The 14,931-nt window shown below is 34.7% G+C and overlaps 1 protein-coding gene across 1 annotated transcript; it reads left to right on the top strand.

Moving 5' to 3' along the window:
* The first annotated feature begins 969 nt into the window (after positions 1-969).
* On the top strand, positions 970-13,084 carry LOC145570118 (ubiquitin carboxyl-terminal hydrolase 8-like). The gene is made up of 13 exons (XM_081629116.1): positions 970-1,211; positions 1,323-1,589; positions 2,285-2,426; positions 3,600-3,659; positions 3,739-3,834; positions 5,410-5,760; positions 5,853-5,993; positions 6,161-6,331; positions 9,307-9,564; positions 9,658-9,806; positions 10,187-10,726; positions 11,604-11,877; positions 12,306-13,084. Exons 1-13 carry the CDS (start codon positions 1,126-1,128, stop codon positions 12,420-12,422), a joined length of 2,652 nt encoding a protein of 883 aa, XP_081485242.1. The 5' UTR covers positions 970-1,125; the 3' UTR covers positions 12,423-13,084.
* Positions 13,085-14,931: the final 1,847 nt, after the last annotated feature.

The following is a 14,931-nucleotide window of genomic DNA, read 5'->3' as shown; positions in this document are numbered from 1 at the left end:
ACTACGAAACTAGTTTCAAGCTGCTTTTGGGAGACAAATGGTGATGTTAAAACATATGCTTGTATATATAGTCGTATAGATCTTTCTGTTTTCCCTCAAAAAAAAAAATAATAAAATAATATATATATATATATATATATATATATATATATATATATATATATATATATATATATATATATATATATATATACTACCTCCGTTAACTATTATGTGCAACAAAGGGGTATTATTTGTGAGACACAAAATATTTCTTTGTTGCACATAATAATTAACGGAGGTAGTATATAGATCTTTTTGTTGGGTTTCAAATCGCTTTTGGGAGACATAAAGGGTGATTTGTTGTTAAAGACATATACTTGTATATATAGATCCTTCTGTTGAATGAGAATTCGTGAAAACCAAGTTTGTGCAAATCTATTTGTTACCAAAGATAGAAGCTCCACTTTAAACCAATGTTAGGAACCTAACTTCATCAAAGTACTAATATACTTATATACCCCATTTGTCTAGGGCGAGAAGAAAAAACATAGAACCACTAAAAAAAAGTGTTATGTGAAGTAGCGTTTTAACAACTGTACTATTGGCCACAAGTCCATAACAATCTATTCACTATAGGTACTCTTCTCAATTTGATAAAGACCAAAAACTGATTACTATAAGTGGAGCTAACTAATTGTAGTACTCCGTGTTACAATGCTATAACCATTGCCTATTGAAACCATTAAAACCTTACATTTTCATCGTAATAGACATTACGTTACATTACATCACAAGATATCGTTTTGTTATGCTATTAATCGTTCTTATATTTGATTAGATAATACACTTAAATTTATGATCTCTCAAAATCAAAATCAAAAAACAAGACATACCTACAATAATGGGATAAAAAACATGAATACAAAATTGACACACTTCCTTTTCTTGTCGCTGTCCTCCTTTCCTTTCATATTTCTTACAATAACACCCACTCTCTCTCTCTTCTCTCTTTCCTCTTTCTCTCTCCTATAAAAACAAATCCCTTACATCTGACTTTTGATTCCTGCAATTTTTTCTTCAATCTCCCCTAATTTCTGGATTCATCTTCTGCAAATTCCTCTTTTCTCTGCAAATTACTTCATTATGGAACCTCTTTCGCCGGAAGATTCCGCCGGTGCTACTCAATCCGTCGCCGACGATGAACAACGAGTTTATCTAGTGCCTTTCAGGTGATTTTTCTGCTGCATTTTGATTTCAATTTCTTCGATTACTTCAATTTCTAGGGTTTTCTCATGATTTTGAATCAAATTGGGGGAAATGAATTGTGTTTGTGATTGAAGGTGGTGGAAAGAAGCTCGAAATGCATCGACATCGACATCGGTGAGTGATTCATGCGGAGATACAGGGATTTTATACAGTGCATCGCCTTCATCGTCTTATGCTGGTCCGATGAAGCTGATCAACAACATTTTTGGTTCGGATCTTTTGTTCAATCTTAGGAGAGAGGAAGTAAATAGTAACGATGATTCCAGTAATGGTGAAGTTGGAGTTTCTGGTCGTGATTATGCTTTAGTTTCTGGAGAAATGTGGTTGCAGGCTCTTAAATGGTGAGAATATCTGCTATATTATAGTATCTGATTTATATTGCAGCTTTATGGTGTTGATTTATATGCATTTGACTGCAACCGGAACTTAATTACAAAGTATTCTGTTATTATTACAAGTAGATATCATATCTGATTAGTATTGTAAGTTTATGGTGTTGATTTTATGTAATTGGATTGCAATTCAAGTTAAAATGTGGTTTGATATGATGTTATGGATTGATGGTTATTTGTGGCATAGGCGATATCTTATTCATATTAAATAATCATCAATAATGCTATTTTGTTTCATATTAATCAATGTTTATGCTACTAATTCATATGTAAATTGGTTGCAATTTAAACCTTAATTGTGTTAGTATAATGTGTTGTATTAAATTATAATCAATGCTAAGAATGAGAAAAAAGTCAATTGCCTGCAGTAGCAAGTGGATCACAAATTTCTGTCATCCGTAAACAACCAAGGTTGAAATTGGCCTGTAAATTCAAGAGAATGATAGCTGACATAATGTTAGAAGATAATTGTCTTACACAATCAAAACTTTATAAGCCACCACTTTTGATATTTCAAGACTACATGCTTGATGAGGTTTTCATTTGAACTCAATCTAGATTCTTATTTTTTTAGATTAAAATAGTTCTGATTGAGTGATTGCTCAACGTATTGTGAATTATTCTTTTAAATCTTTTCTATGTAGGCATAGTGATTCTAAAAATGCGATGAAGCGCGTTGGAAGTTTTTCAGCTGGTAGTGTTGATATATCAGATGTCTATCCTTTACAACTCAGGCTCTCTGTTTTGCGAGAAGCAAACTCATTGGGTGTTAAAATTAGTAAAAAGGTGATTTCCATGAATTTTTTCTTTTTTATATTTTTTCTTTTCTTGATGTATGTGGCAACTAAGTAATGATTTAGCTAGCTTTACATCTATGTGTATCTAATTTTGATGCTTTATTGTTTTTATTATAATTTTTTTGATGCCATGTACTCCACTTGACTGTATGTCTCATAGCTGTAATGGACTGAACTTCTGACTTAGTATTTTTCTGATTTAAAGACTAATTAAGAGATAAAAGCTCGAGACTTTGATTAATAATGGCAGAAATTTGGGTACAAAAGTGAAAGATTAATAGCTTAAGGCTATTACTCTCCTAGTAACTTGAGTATACTACTCTCAACATTTTTCCTCACAATTTACACGATGTCCTACTGCATATACTATTCCCTATTTATACTAAGGCCAAGGACTACTAACCTAAAAGTATTAGACTTCCCAAATTGCCCTTCCTAATGTTAGTCAATTACAATAGCTCACTTAAATTACCATGCTTTAGTCTCACTGCATTGCACTATCCCAGTGTTACCTAATTGCCGGGACAAAGTGGGGTATGGGTATGCAAATCACTACTTTTATTAAATTAAGCCAGTATGTACCTCATTCATGTATTAATTTGCCTTTCTCAGTTTGTGCTTTGTATGTTTCAATGTGTGTGTGTGTGTGTTTTTTTGGGGTTTTTTTTTTTTTGGGGGGGGGGGGGGGGGGGGAGGAATTAGGTAACTATGTGCTACCCTAGTATCCTTGCCTATGGGAAAACTTTTGCTAACTGTTCTACCTGAAGATCATGCCTCAAGACATAGGGAAAGAAATCATTTTATATGTCTCTTGAATGGTTAATACATCTTCATTATATTCTGTATGGATTTAATTGCTAAATTTCCATTTGTTCACCTGAATTCTTCCCCTTTTATCATAGTCAAAGCTTAGTATTCAGGTATTATATGTTATTTTCTTAAGATTATTTTGTTTATTACATTATGAGTTGTAGATTGTAGAAGGTAGGATCTAATTCCAAGCTAGGGAGAGTTGTAAAATAGTTCTCAGAGGATCAAGCATTGGTAATTCTGCTTCCTTAGTAAGAAGTGACAATCACAAGTAATCAGCTCATCTATTTGATAATTTGTCAATATTAAAAGTTTTCTTAATCATAATATCTTTGTTTTATGCTTTAATTAGGACAATGCTGCTGAACTCTTTAGGCGAGCTTGCAAAATATTCAATACCGAGGCAGATTTGGTAAGGATGTTATCATATTAATTTATCTCTTCTCAGCATAAAATGAAGCTGTTTCTGATTTTTTCTTCCACTGGTGTAGTTGCACATATGGGACTTCTCTGGCAGGACAAGCCTTTTTTTTGTTAATGACAATAGCTCACCTGCAAAGGATATCCAGCGTCAATTGGATCAGGAGGTAAGCTGTTGATACTTACTTTTGAACTGTTTAATTGCATTTGGCATTAGATGTATTCCTTGATATTATACTTGCATATAATATTATTATTATTTTTTCATTGAAGGATTCTAATCTTTCAGGATAGCTTTTAGACTTCCTACGCATGTGCTGAAACTGGTTTTTAAGCTGATTCCATAAGAAAAGTGTTGGAACTTATGTCTTACTCATAACTCAACAAGCTAACCGTACCAATCCTTCCCAGATATGTGTATTCCACACAGAAACTTAATAACTGGAGAAATGTTCAATAACAACTGTAAGAAAGGGATATCTGAAAACAGAAAGAAAGGGACTGTTATGTCAGGTGGAAGAGATCATATGCTGCATGTCAAGTCATTTATGATACATTCTGGATTTGATAGGTTGGCAAACTTTTGTATACTTGATGTGGTTTTATTGCTCATTCAAGCTAATGCAAATCAATACTCCTGTTCCTTAAGGGTCTTCACATATGCATATTGTGTGGTCTCCTATGCAAACTTTAACCTTTCATATCTTTAATTCCAGTAAAAATAAATGTTTACATCATGAAAATGCACATTGAAATGAATTTGGTAAGTTTACATCTTTAAAGAATGGAGGGAGTAAATTCATATCACCTCCCTCATCTCTAAAGTCAGAATATGCTTTAGAAACTAAATGGGTTGATGGAAACACATTGAAGCATTTGCTCCAAATCCTCCTTGGCTCCTTTTTCTTTTAGTTCTAACAGTTTGACACTGTTATTCATTGTTGGGACTGGTTAATAAACTATGCTTAATATTAGTGAGATAAATTTGATTCTAATGTGTCTAGTTTGGTTACTGAGTTCTTGAAATCATTTGTTACCATTTACCCAAGAAAATCATGTATACACTTCACTTGTGTTGATTACCTTTTGTTATTTGTTAGCTATGTTATTCTTTTACTGATCAAATTCTCAACTACTCAACCAAATTCTAGAATCATCCTTGGGTAATTCTCTGTTGAATCGTCAAATGATTTCTCCTAGCTGGCTTGAAAAGATGTCTGTGGGGAACATGTATGATTGGACTATGGTTCATAAGTCTGGTTCATCTGGAACAAGTTGCTGCCGGGAACTTCCTCATTCCTTCCATTCTCTCTCTCTCTCTCTCTCTCTCTCTCTCTGGGGCGAGGGTGGGGGGTTACTCTTACGGTTGCTAATCTTATGTAAGCAACGTGGATTGTAAGAGGTGACTGGCCAAAAAAGGGGTTATAGGAAATATTTAAAGTTTTCTATATCCAGGTGTGTCGGTATGTGTATGACATTTTGTCGTGGAATTATCAGACACAAATGATTTTACACTGAGAGGAAAGAATAAAAGAGAGTAATAAGGAAATTCCTTGTCCTTGTTATCTGTATTGATGACAATCATGACATGACAATTTTCTTAATGGACTTCATTCATTGTTTACCATGTTCATGAATGTAAAGTTTATCTGATATTCGTATTAGCTTTGTCCGCCTTTCTGTATGTCAAATAGATGCCACGCGTTTGACCCAATTATTTGGATTTTTTGACACCTTCACAGATACTTCTGGAATTGCAAATTTATGGGCTGTCAGATTCTCCTAGGTCTAGAGACAGCAAGAGAGAGGAGTTTTCCGAGCTGGCTACTGCGGCAAGTTCCTCTTCCAGTGCATCTACAGCAATGAATGGTAGCACTGGAAACAGTTATCGTTTCCCTAGAACCAATTCTTATACTTTTAGTAGCAGTCCTGCCGAATCAGGCTCTTTGGGCCTGACTGGATTGCAAAATCTTGGAAATACATGTTTCATGAACAGTGCACTTCAGTGCTTAGCACACACTCCAAAGCTTGTTGACTATTTTCATGGAGATTACAATAAAGAAATTAATCATGATAATCCACTGGGCATGGATGTATGTCTCTCTTTCCATCATCAGACTTGATTATGTTGTGTGTTTTTTTTCTGTATTAGTATTATGAATATTAGTTTCTACCTTCACGCTAGGGTGAAATTGCTTTGGCTTTTGGAGATTTGATAAGGAGGCTATGGGCTCCTGGAGCAACACCAGTGGCACCTAGAACATTCAAGTCGAAGCTTTCTCGCTTTGCTCCTCAATTCAGTGGCTTCAATCAGCATGACTCACAAGTTAGTATGCCTTTATTCTGGAACCTTATGCCTATCATTGTTTTTTGTCACTCCACTACCTTCTTGTGCCCTCCTGACATGTGTGTGCTAGGATACAACTCATATAAGTACTTATTTGAAGAGAATTTATTATTGATAGAGGAATTAATTGACTTCAAATAATATAGGAACTGCTTTCTTTTTTGCTGGATGGACTCCATGAAGATCTTAATCGTGTGAAGTTAAAGCCCTATGTTGAAGCTAAGGATGGAGATGGTCGATCAGACGAGGATGTAGCTGATGAGTACTGGCGTAATCATCTGGCTCGGAATGACTCTATCATTGTTGATATTTGTCAAGTAAGTTTGATTGCTATGGGCATCTCCAAGTATGTTTATTGTGCCTTGCTGAGTAATATTAAATTCCAAAATTCGTTCATGGGAACTCTTTCATTGAGCCTTTCTGGTTTGGCAATGTTATATGTCTCCAAAATGAAGAGAAAATATTGTTATTTGTGTTCTATTTAGATGATGTACGGATTCTTGAGAGAGTTTAATGTTTAAAGTAGTGGGCCATATCTGAGATGATTTTTTAAGATGGCCTATTTGCTCACTCTGAAATAGGTTTATTATTTACTTTTTCACGGGAGCCTTATAGAGTTTTGTTAGCTTTGGAATGTTGTGTCATGTGTAGCATGTAGACCTGGCAAATGGGTCATTTAGGTCGGGTCAGTTTCGGGTCGGGTCGGGTCAATTCAGGTTTCGGGTCAGGTTCGGGTCAATGATTATTCGGGTCAAGGTATCGGGTCAATATTCGGGTCCAAATGTCGGGTCAATATTCGGGTCCAAATGTCGAGTCAAATTCGGGTCGGGTCAATCTTCGAGTACAATTGTCGAGCCAAGTTATGGTCAGGTCATGTTTGGGTCGAAACTTTGGTCAAGGTATCAAGCTCAAATAGTTAAATTTATTATTGTTATTGTTATAAAAACTATTGTTTTTAATAAGAAATATAAATCTATGTGTCAACATCAAATCTATGTGTCAACATCATTGTTATTATTGTTGAGAGTTATTATAATATTATTGTTTCATATATATAATCACTATCATTGACTAATTAGTAAAAAATTCAAATTAGTTCGGGCTTGTTCTCTTAACGACTTCACCTCATAAAAATAAGTTTAAGGTCTAATAACTTTAAATAAGTTCACATTAGTACAGATAAGTTACTATAAGCTTATAAGGTCCAATAAGTTTAATAAGGTCAATAAGTTTTAATAAGTCAAAATAAGATCTAATAAGTTCTAATCTCTGAGAATAAGATTCCATAAGTTTTAATAAGTTCAATTAGGTCTAATAAGTTCAATAAGGTCTAATAAGTTCTGACAAGTGCAGATCCAATAACGTGTAAAGATTACACTGTAATTAAAAAGTGGAAAAGAATTTAAAGGTAACACTTAAAAAAAGAAGAGTAATAGTAATAATAACAATAACAAGTTCTGATAAGTGTTTATTAGGGTAAAGTAATTAAGCCCTAAATTAGTTAATTAGGTTATTTTGAGTATCAGTTAATTTTAAAGTCAGGTCATTTCAGGTATAGTTCGGGTCAATCGATTCGGGTTAAGATCAGGTCGGGTCAATTCATATTTCGGGTCAGGTCAATTCGGGTATCGGGTCAATTTCGGGTATCGGGTCAATTTCGTGTTAACTCCACTTCGGGTTGGGTACAGATCGGGTCGGGTCAGCTTCGTGTTCGGATTGATGTTTTCGGGTCACGGGTCGGGTCAGGATTGCCAGCTCTAGTAGCATGTGCTTAGAGTGAAATTCTTGCTCATATTGGTAGAGAACATCTTTTATTTTATTTTATTTTAGTTATTCATCTTGTGGTTTTTTTTGGTTCCTTTATGTAGTTTTATGTTCTGTTGAAACTTTTAGTCTAGAGCAGCCTTTGAAGATTACACGGAATCACAAGGTGTTCTGGCAATAGCTACCTCAATCCTTTTAGTCAATCCTTGACCATACTTTAACTCCAACACTCAGTCAAATGCTGTTTAATATTTCCTTAAGAGCGCATTGGTTCTCAAGTACTCTGGTTGAGAAGTGAGTATATTCTTGGATGAAAATGTAGGGAGGACTGGAGGAGGATGAGAGTTAAGAGAGGGATGATGCAACGAGATTTTAGTTAGATTCAAGTAGCTGATGTGAATACCCAAATCTTTAGATTGATAGATAGATAGTGAAACAAGATGACAGGATTGTTTTTTCTTTTTTTAGCACTTTAATATTTGGCACTAGGATAAGGATAACAGAAGTTCTCATCTTGTGCTGTATATAGGTTAGGAAAGAGAGACTGATCAGGCACATTTATAAATCAAATAAAATAAAGTCATCAGTTGGGCACTTTCTGTTAGTTGCTTATTTACAAAAATTGGGTCGTTATTAAAAAAAAACTAATTGGTTTTGTTTCCTTGTGGAATGTGGCAACTATTTTTGGATTTTGACTGAGATTGTCTGGATAGAGTTGATATGAGTCCTCCAATCAAAAACCGAATTACTTGCTTCGCTGCTAGCTTTTTCCGATTGATTTTCACTTATATGCCTCCATCACTTGCCTTTATCGAACCTTTTTTTGATTTTCTACACTTGGAACATGGTCCCATAAAAGTTGCATCCACTAGAGACTACATAAAAGTAGCTCATGGATCATCCCCCCCCCCCCCCCCCCTCCTCTTTCTCTTTTTCTCTCACGCGTCTGCTACATTGGACATTTTCCATTGTACTTTCCTGTAGGTGCTACGTCCCATAGTGCAATACATCATTATGTTTGGGTAATCAAATGATTTTATATGATCTAGGTAATAATTTAGGGATGTGTTTTCATTTACGAATGCCCCCAGTGTGGTAAACGCTGAGTAGTAAACTTTCAAAATTTATGCTTGAGTTGTGTATGGCTATGGTTATAAATAATAGCTTATAGTAGTGCTTGAAGCTATAATGATTGTTTTGTATCTCTCTATTCATTTTGTTGGGAAGTGGGTTGTTGGGTTGGGAGCTATCTGCAAGACATAAGTTGGTTGAGATTTGAGATAAAAATGAAGATGTATCTGATATTCTTTTCTTTGCAGCATCCTCTGGGTTGTTTTAAGAAAACAAGGTTCATTAGTTAAGAGCTTTAACTTGGAACTTGAACTTTCTTGCTGTAGTTGGAGTATCTGGCAAACTATGATTTTGTTGATTAATGTTGTCTTGTACTCTTGGAGTTTGGTGATTGCTTAATGAGTAAACCCTTAATGCAGGCATTGCAATGCTTTTTAACATCTGAAAATTATTGCAGGGTCAATATAGATCAACATTAGTTTGTCCAGTTTGCAAAAAGGTTTCCGTGACATTTGATCCGTTCATGTATCTGTCACTGCCTCTACCTTCAACCACAATGCGGACTATGACCTTGACTGTCATGAATACTGATGGTAGCTTCATGCCTACGGTGGTCACTGTTTCTGTGCCCAAGTATGGGAGAGGTGAAGACCTTGTTAAGGCTTTGACCAGCGCATGCTCATTGCGGATTGATGAGACACTGTTGGTGGCTGAGGTAGAATTCAATATTGTATTGTCTGCATGCTCATTACTAGTATTGTATTGTTAGTATGTCCACTTGCTTCATTCTACCACTTCGTCTTTGCAGATATTCAACCATCGTATTATTCGATTTTTGGAAGATTCAGCGGACTCGCTGCCCTTGATTAGAGACGAAGACCGTCTAGTTGCTTATCGGCTACCCAAAGCTACAGAGAGAGAAACTATAGTTGTGTTTACGCATCAAGAGATGGAAGAGTGAGTGCCATACTTCTTTTTTGAAAACGTTTTTTTTTTTCCAAGAGTGATGTTTTAATATTAGATATGTGTTAAAGAGGTGAATCTTTTTCCTTGTTAATGATTGATATGCTGTTAGCTGACCCCAAATCATTTTGGGACTAAGGCTTTGATGTTGTTGATTAAAAAAAACCTGGCATTTGGGCTCAAAATACGACAAGGTATTATGTGTACAATCTGGTTTGTGTGTGCTTTTGTCTCAATGCGTACCAAAATACGACAAGGTATATGTGTACAATCTGGTTTGTGTGTGCTTTTGTCTCAATGCGTAAACACAATGTCATTGTTTTCCTTTCGGAAGGAATTTCTCTTGTATTTTCTGATAAGAATTTCAATTGCAGGCACAATGTCCACGGGAAAGCTTTTGGAATTCCTCTTGTCGCTAGAATTTCCAACAATACAAACGGATCAGATATCTATAATTTGTTTAAGAAGTTGCTTAATCCGTTTCTCATGCCCAGTGAAGATGACTTAGATGATCAGGATGCTTCCAAAAGCACAGCTGCTGAGAATTTAGTGGAGAATACCACAGATCCTACTACTGAATCAAGTGATGATGCTAAACTCACTAATGATGAGGAAGTTAGCTTACCAGCTGATAGTGAGTTTGAATTCTACCTGACAGATGAGAAAGAGATTCTCAAGAACTCCAAAATAGAAATGGCGGATCTTGTAACATCTGAGGACTTGCCAAAGCGGTTAAATGTTGCTGTTTTTTGGCCTGATAAGAAGACTGAAATCTACGATACTGTTCTTTTGAGCACCCTTCCTGAAATATTTAAGTCAGGCTATCTGGCTAAAAGGCCACAGGAAATTGTATCTCTTTACAGATGCCTTGAAGCATTTTTGAAAGAGGAGCCTCTTGGACCTGAAGACATGTGGTAAGTTTTTGTCATTTCTGAGCTGTTATGTTTGTCGTGAATTCCTTAGGAATGACTGTGTCGCTTAAATTATACATTACTGTATTTAGTAGCTGTGTTATTAGGTAATGATTAGGATTTTGTCTAGCATATACTTGGTCAATTGGCGAAGGGTTCTGTTTGATATTGGAACTAAAGTGACTTGGATATGGTCTAAGCCGTTTAATTATATATTTGTATGCTTTCTTGATGGAAAAATCTCTTATTAAATCTGAAGGTTTTGGCTCTGGGACTAATTCTTCTGATCTGAATTGTCACCACCCCTCATTAAATTTCTAGTTTTAACTTGTAAAAATTAGAGGGAATCTTCTAAATTTCTCTCAATATATAATAACATAGTCATATGAGATCTAGTTTTATTCATCTCAACGAGTACTTTATTAATATCTAATTTATATAATTTTTGCAAATGTGAGATTAAAGATATTTGCGATCAAAGATTTGCATTGATATACGTAAGTGGAACTAACATTATGAAATAGAGGGAGTAGTATTTTATTTGCTTTTGTTTCATTTAATATGTAGATAAGGTGGTGAATTAAAGATGACTCTCCTGGTATTTCATTCCTTAATCTTGCATATACATTTAAATATGTGATTAAATTTATTCATGTGCTTTGATTATCTTTGGTTTGGCTTCTATTTTTCCTGCATGATTTTGACTTTTAGTTTCTAATTTGCATGGGTTTTGAATATGCTGTTGCAAGCTGTCACTTGTAATTCGAAATTTTCTTTAATTCAGCTACTAGTTACTATGACGGTTTATTATCCACAACCTCATATTTATTTTATTTTTCTTTCTGTACTCTTATTATTTGTATCTTGTACTTTTTGCCAGGTATTGTCCTGGATGTAAGCAGCATCGTCAGGCCTCCAAAAAGTTGGATCTCTGGAGACTCCCTGAAATTCTGGTCATTCACTTGAAAAGGTTTTCATACAGCAAATACACAAAAAACAAGCTGGAGGCCTATGTTGACTTCCCGGTCGATGATCTCGATTTGTCCATGTATATTGCTAACAAGAATTCCCAACCATCTTTCCGTTATGTGCTCTATGCAATCAGCAATCACTATGGTAGCTTGGGAGGTGGTCATTACACTGCTTTTGTCCATGTAAGTTCGTCTTTCCGTTATTTGCTATTCATGCATTATGAAAGAATTTGGAATTTGGGAAAACTTTCTTCTTAAACAGCTTCCCATACACTATACCTGTTTATCATCACTGTAGAAGCTAAAACACCTAATATACTATCATGGTGACACACTGACACATCTTTATTTCGGATCGTCCCATAATTATGGGCAGGGTCCTAATTTTTTTTGAAGTATAGCTTTGAACTTTCCCACTTTACTCTTAAAGGTACTCTTGGCAAAGAAAATAGTGGAGGATAATTATAGTATGATAACCCAATTCCTTGATTACAACCCTCAATCAAATGTGGCCTATCAGTTAGGACCTTAGGGGTGGTGGGAGTATAGTTATTCCATTTTTCTTTTTGTTATGTACTCAAGCCATATATTTTTTTTTTGTGATCTTGTAGCATGGAGGTGGGCGGTGGTATGACTTCGATGACAGCAATGTATACCCCATCAGCGAGGAGAAGATAAAGACTTCAGCCGCTTATGTTCTTTTCTATAGAAGAGTTGCAGATATATAACAGGCAAACCATCAGCTATTGATAGTTAATACTCTAGAGTAGCTCATATTAGAAAGCCTTCCAGTTATTATTTATTTATTCATTTATTTGAGAAGCAGAATCTAATTGAAAAGGTAGTATCTGCTGGTTCTCTGGCATCGTTTTTTCCGGGATGCTCAGGACTACTTGACAGTTGATGAAACTCAAAAGACCAACTGTCGACCTTGATGATCATGCTTGGCTTGACAGATTAGCTGCATAGATAAGTTTGGTACCAGGGTGAGCATCTGCTGCATTTTAAGCTCTAGTTACTAACCCATTTGTTTTCAGGAATTACAATTACCTGATGTCATGTTTCTTCTTTCTTCTTACCTTTTGCCTTTTCTTTTTGGGGGGGTTTGTTTTGCTTGGTTTCTTTAGAGCTTCCTACCTCTAAAGCATTGTATTCCTTTTTTGTAAGAGATGTAACATACCTTGGAATCTTGGATCAGTTGAAAAGCAATTCATCAGATATTAATTCTAGTTTTTTTTTGTTATTTTTAGTATTCTAATTCTAGTTTTTTTGTTATTTTTAATCAACAGAATTTTTATTTATTTATTTTTTTCGCATGGAGCCAAAAATTAAGTGACGTAGGCAGGTTTGATCATAAATCATAATTATGGTCCGTCAGTATTCCAATAATCTCAATGCGTTGTTTAATAAGCTTGTTAAAGACTTAACAGTAGAGCTGTCAAAAACCGATCCGTATTGGTGAATCCGAACCGTTTCGAACTATTTCGAAAAGGAACTGAACTGCTAACAACCTATTATTTTAAAACCGTAAACCAACCCGACCCAATTTTTTAAAACTTGAAACTACACCGATCCGAATGTTTGAGAACCGTTAATGAACCGTACCCGTTATCAAGCCAAACTGATACAACCCGAAATCGAGAATAACCCGAACCAAGTACTTTCAAACCCGATAGCAACCCGACCCATTGTAAACCGAAACCGTTTAAACCCGACAAAAACCCGATAAACCCAAATCGTTTACAACCTGTAATTGGTTAGAACAGAACCGTTTATAACCCTAAGTCCGTAACCCATTATCACCGTAGAGTTTATTTTTTTATATTTTTTTGGATATATTTTATCAATTGTAAAACAAAAGGGTTTAATTTGAATTACGAAGTATTTATATTGAAAAGGTTCGGAATTTTGATGTCATTGAAACTCTTATGCTAAAATATTATCGTCCTTTTACGAGTAATGGCTTATGGAACACTATATTGTATTTATAAAAAAATCTAAATAAATAAAATAAAATAAAATAAAACTAACTCTAAATTTGTTATTATTATTTGATTCTGAAAATCATTATAAAAAAAAGAGACATAAAGCTAAACAACTAATTAATACTCCGTATGATCTACTGGAATAACTAATCAAAGAATGAATGTTGAGGTTAACGAAACCCATTTGAAACTGGCAAAACCAATTGTCAAACCGACTGAGTTCAACTCGAAGCGATTATGACCTGAACCGATTACAACCCGACTTGATTAAAACCCGATATGTTTTGACCCAAAAACCGCTTTAAACTGACAAACCCCGTCTTGAACCGACCGAATTTAACCCGAACCGATTATGACCCGAACCACTTATAACCCAACCCGATTAGAATCTGACCCAAAAAAGAAACTGTAATAAAAATAAACCAAATCGAACCGACCTGAAATTATTTAAAACCGACCCGAACTGACCCGATAATAATTCCAACTCGTTAAAAATAGACCTGTTACAAACCAAAAACCGATAACCCGAACCCAAAATCGAATCACAAACCCGATTGACACCCCTACTTAAAAGTGCAAGTTTGCAACTGAAATGTCAAGTATGATATTATAAGGGCAAATACAAGTTTATCAACTAGATTAACGAATTTTTTTAATCTAGTAGCAATTTCTGTAAATATATTTAAAAAAAAAAAAAAAGTAGTTATTTATTCAGTACTTTTGGTGAGCTGTTCAATTACTGTTTTCAACTTGTATTTAAGAAATTACATATGTACCCCTCAATTAATACATGAAAAGATGCATGTACCCCTTCACTAATACTTGAAAAGATGATTTTACCCCTAGATAAACAAAATCTAGAAGATAAACCGGGCACAGCTCATATTATAATACGAGTAACAAGTAATAAATAAAAAAATAAAAAAATAAATCACTCTCACACAACCTTATAAGTTCTGTGTTTCAGACTTTCAGGTGTGGAATTAAAGCATTCTTTTTTTTGCTCTGTTTTTATCGGTAATAATATTTCGTATCATTACTAACCTATACAGTAATAAAAGATCCAAAACAGATTATTTAGAAGAACACTTCATTTATAAAAGAAAAGAAAAAAAAATATACAAAATGGAAACAGATAAGGTCTTAAGATTTTAAATAAATGAAGAAGACAGAATCTGGCCTATATTTGTTGGCCGTAAACTTCTTTGCCTCTTTGGTAAGCAGTTTATAACACATGTTAAATTTCTGTACA

The sequence above is a fragment of the Chenopodium album genome, chromosome 12, assembly GCF_948465745.1.
Source record: "Chenopodium album chromosome 12, dcCheAlbu1.1, whole genome shotgun sequence".
In the NCBI taxonomy this organism is placed as follows: domain Eukaryota; kingdom Viridiplantae; phylum Streptophyta; class Magnoliopsida; order Caryophyllales; family Amaranthaceae; genus Chenopodium; species Chenopodium album.
This window is presented reverse-complemented; position numbering and strand designations above follow the sequence as displayed.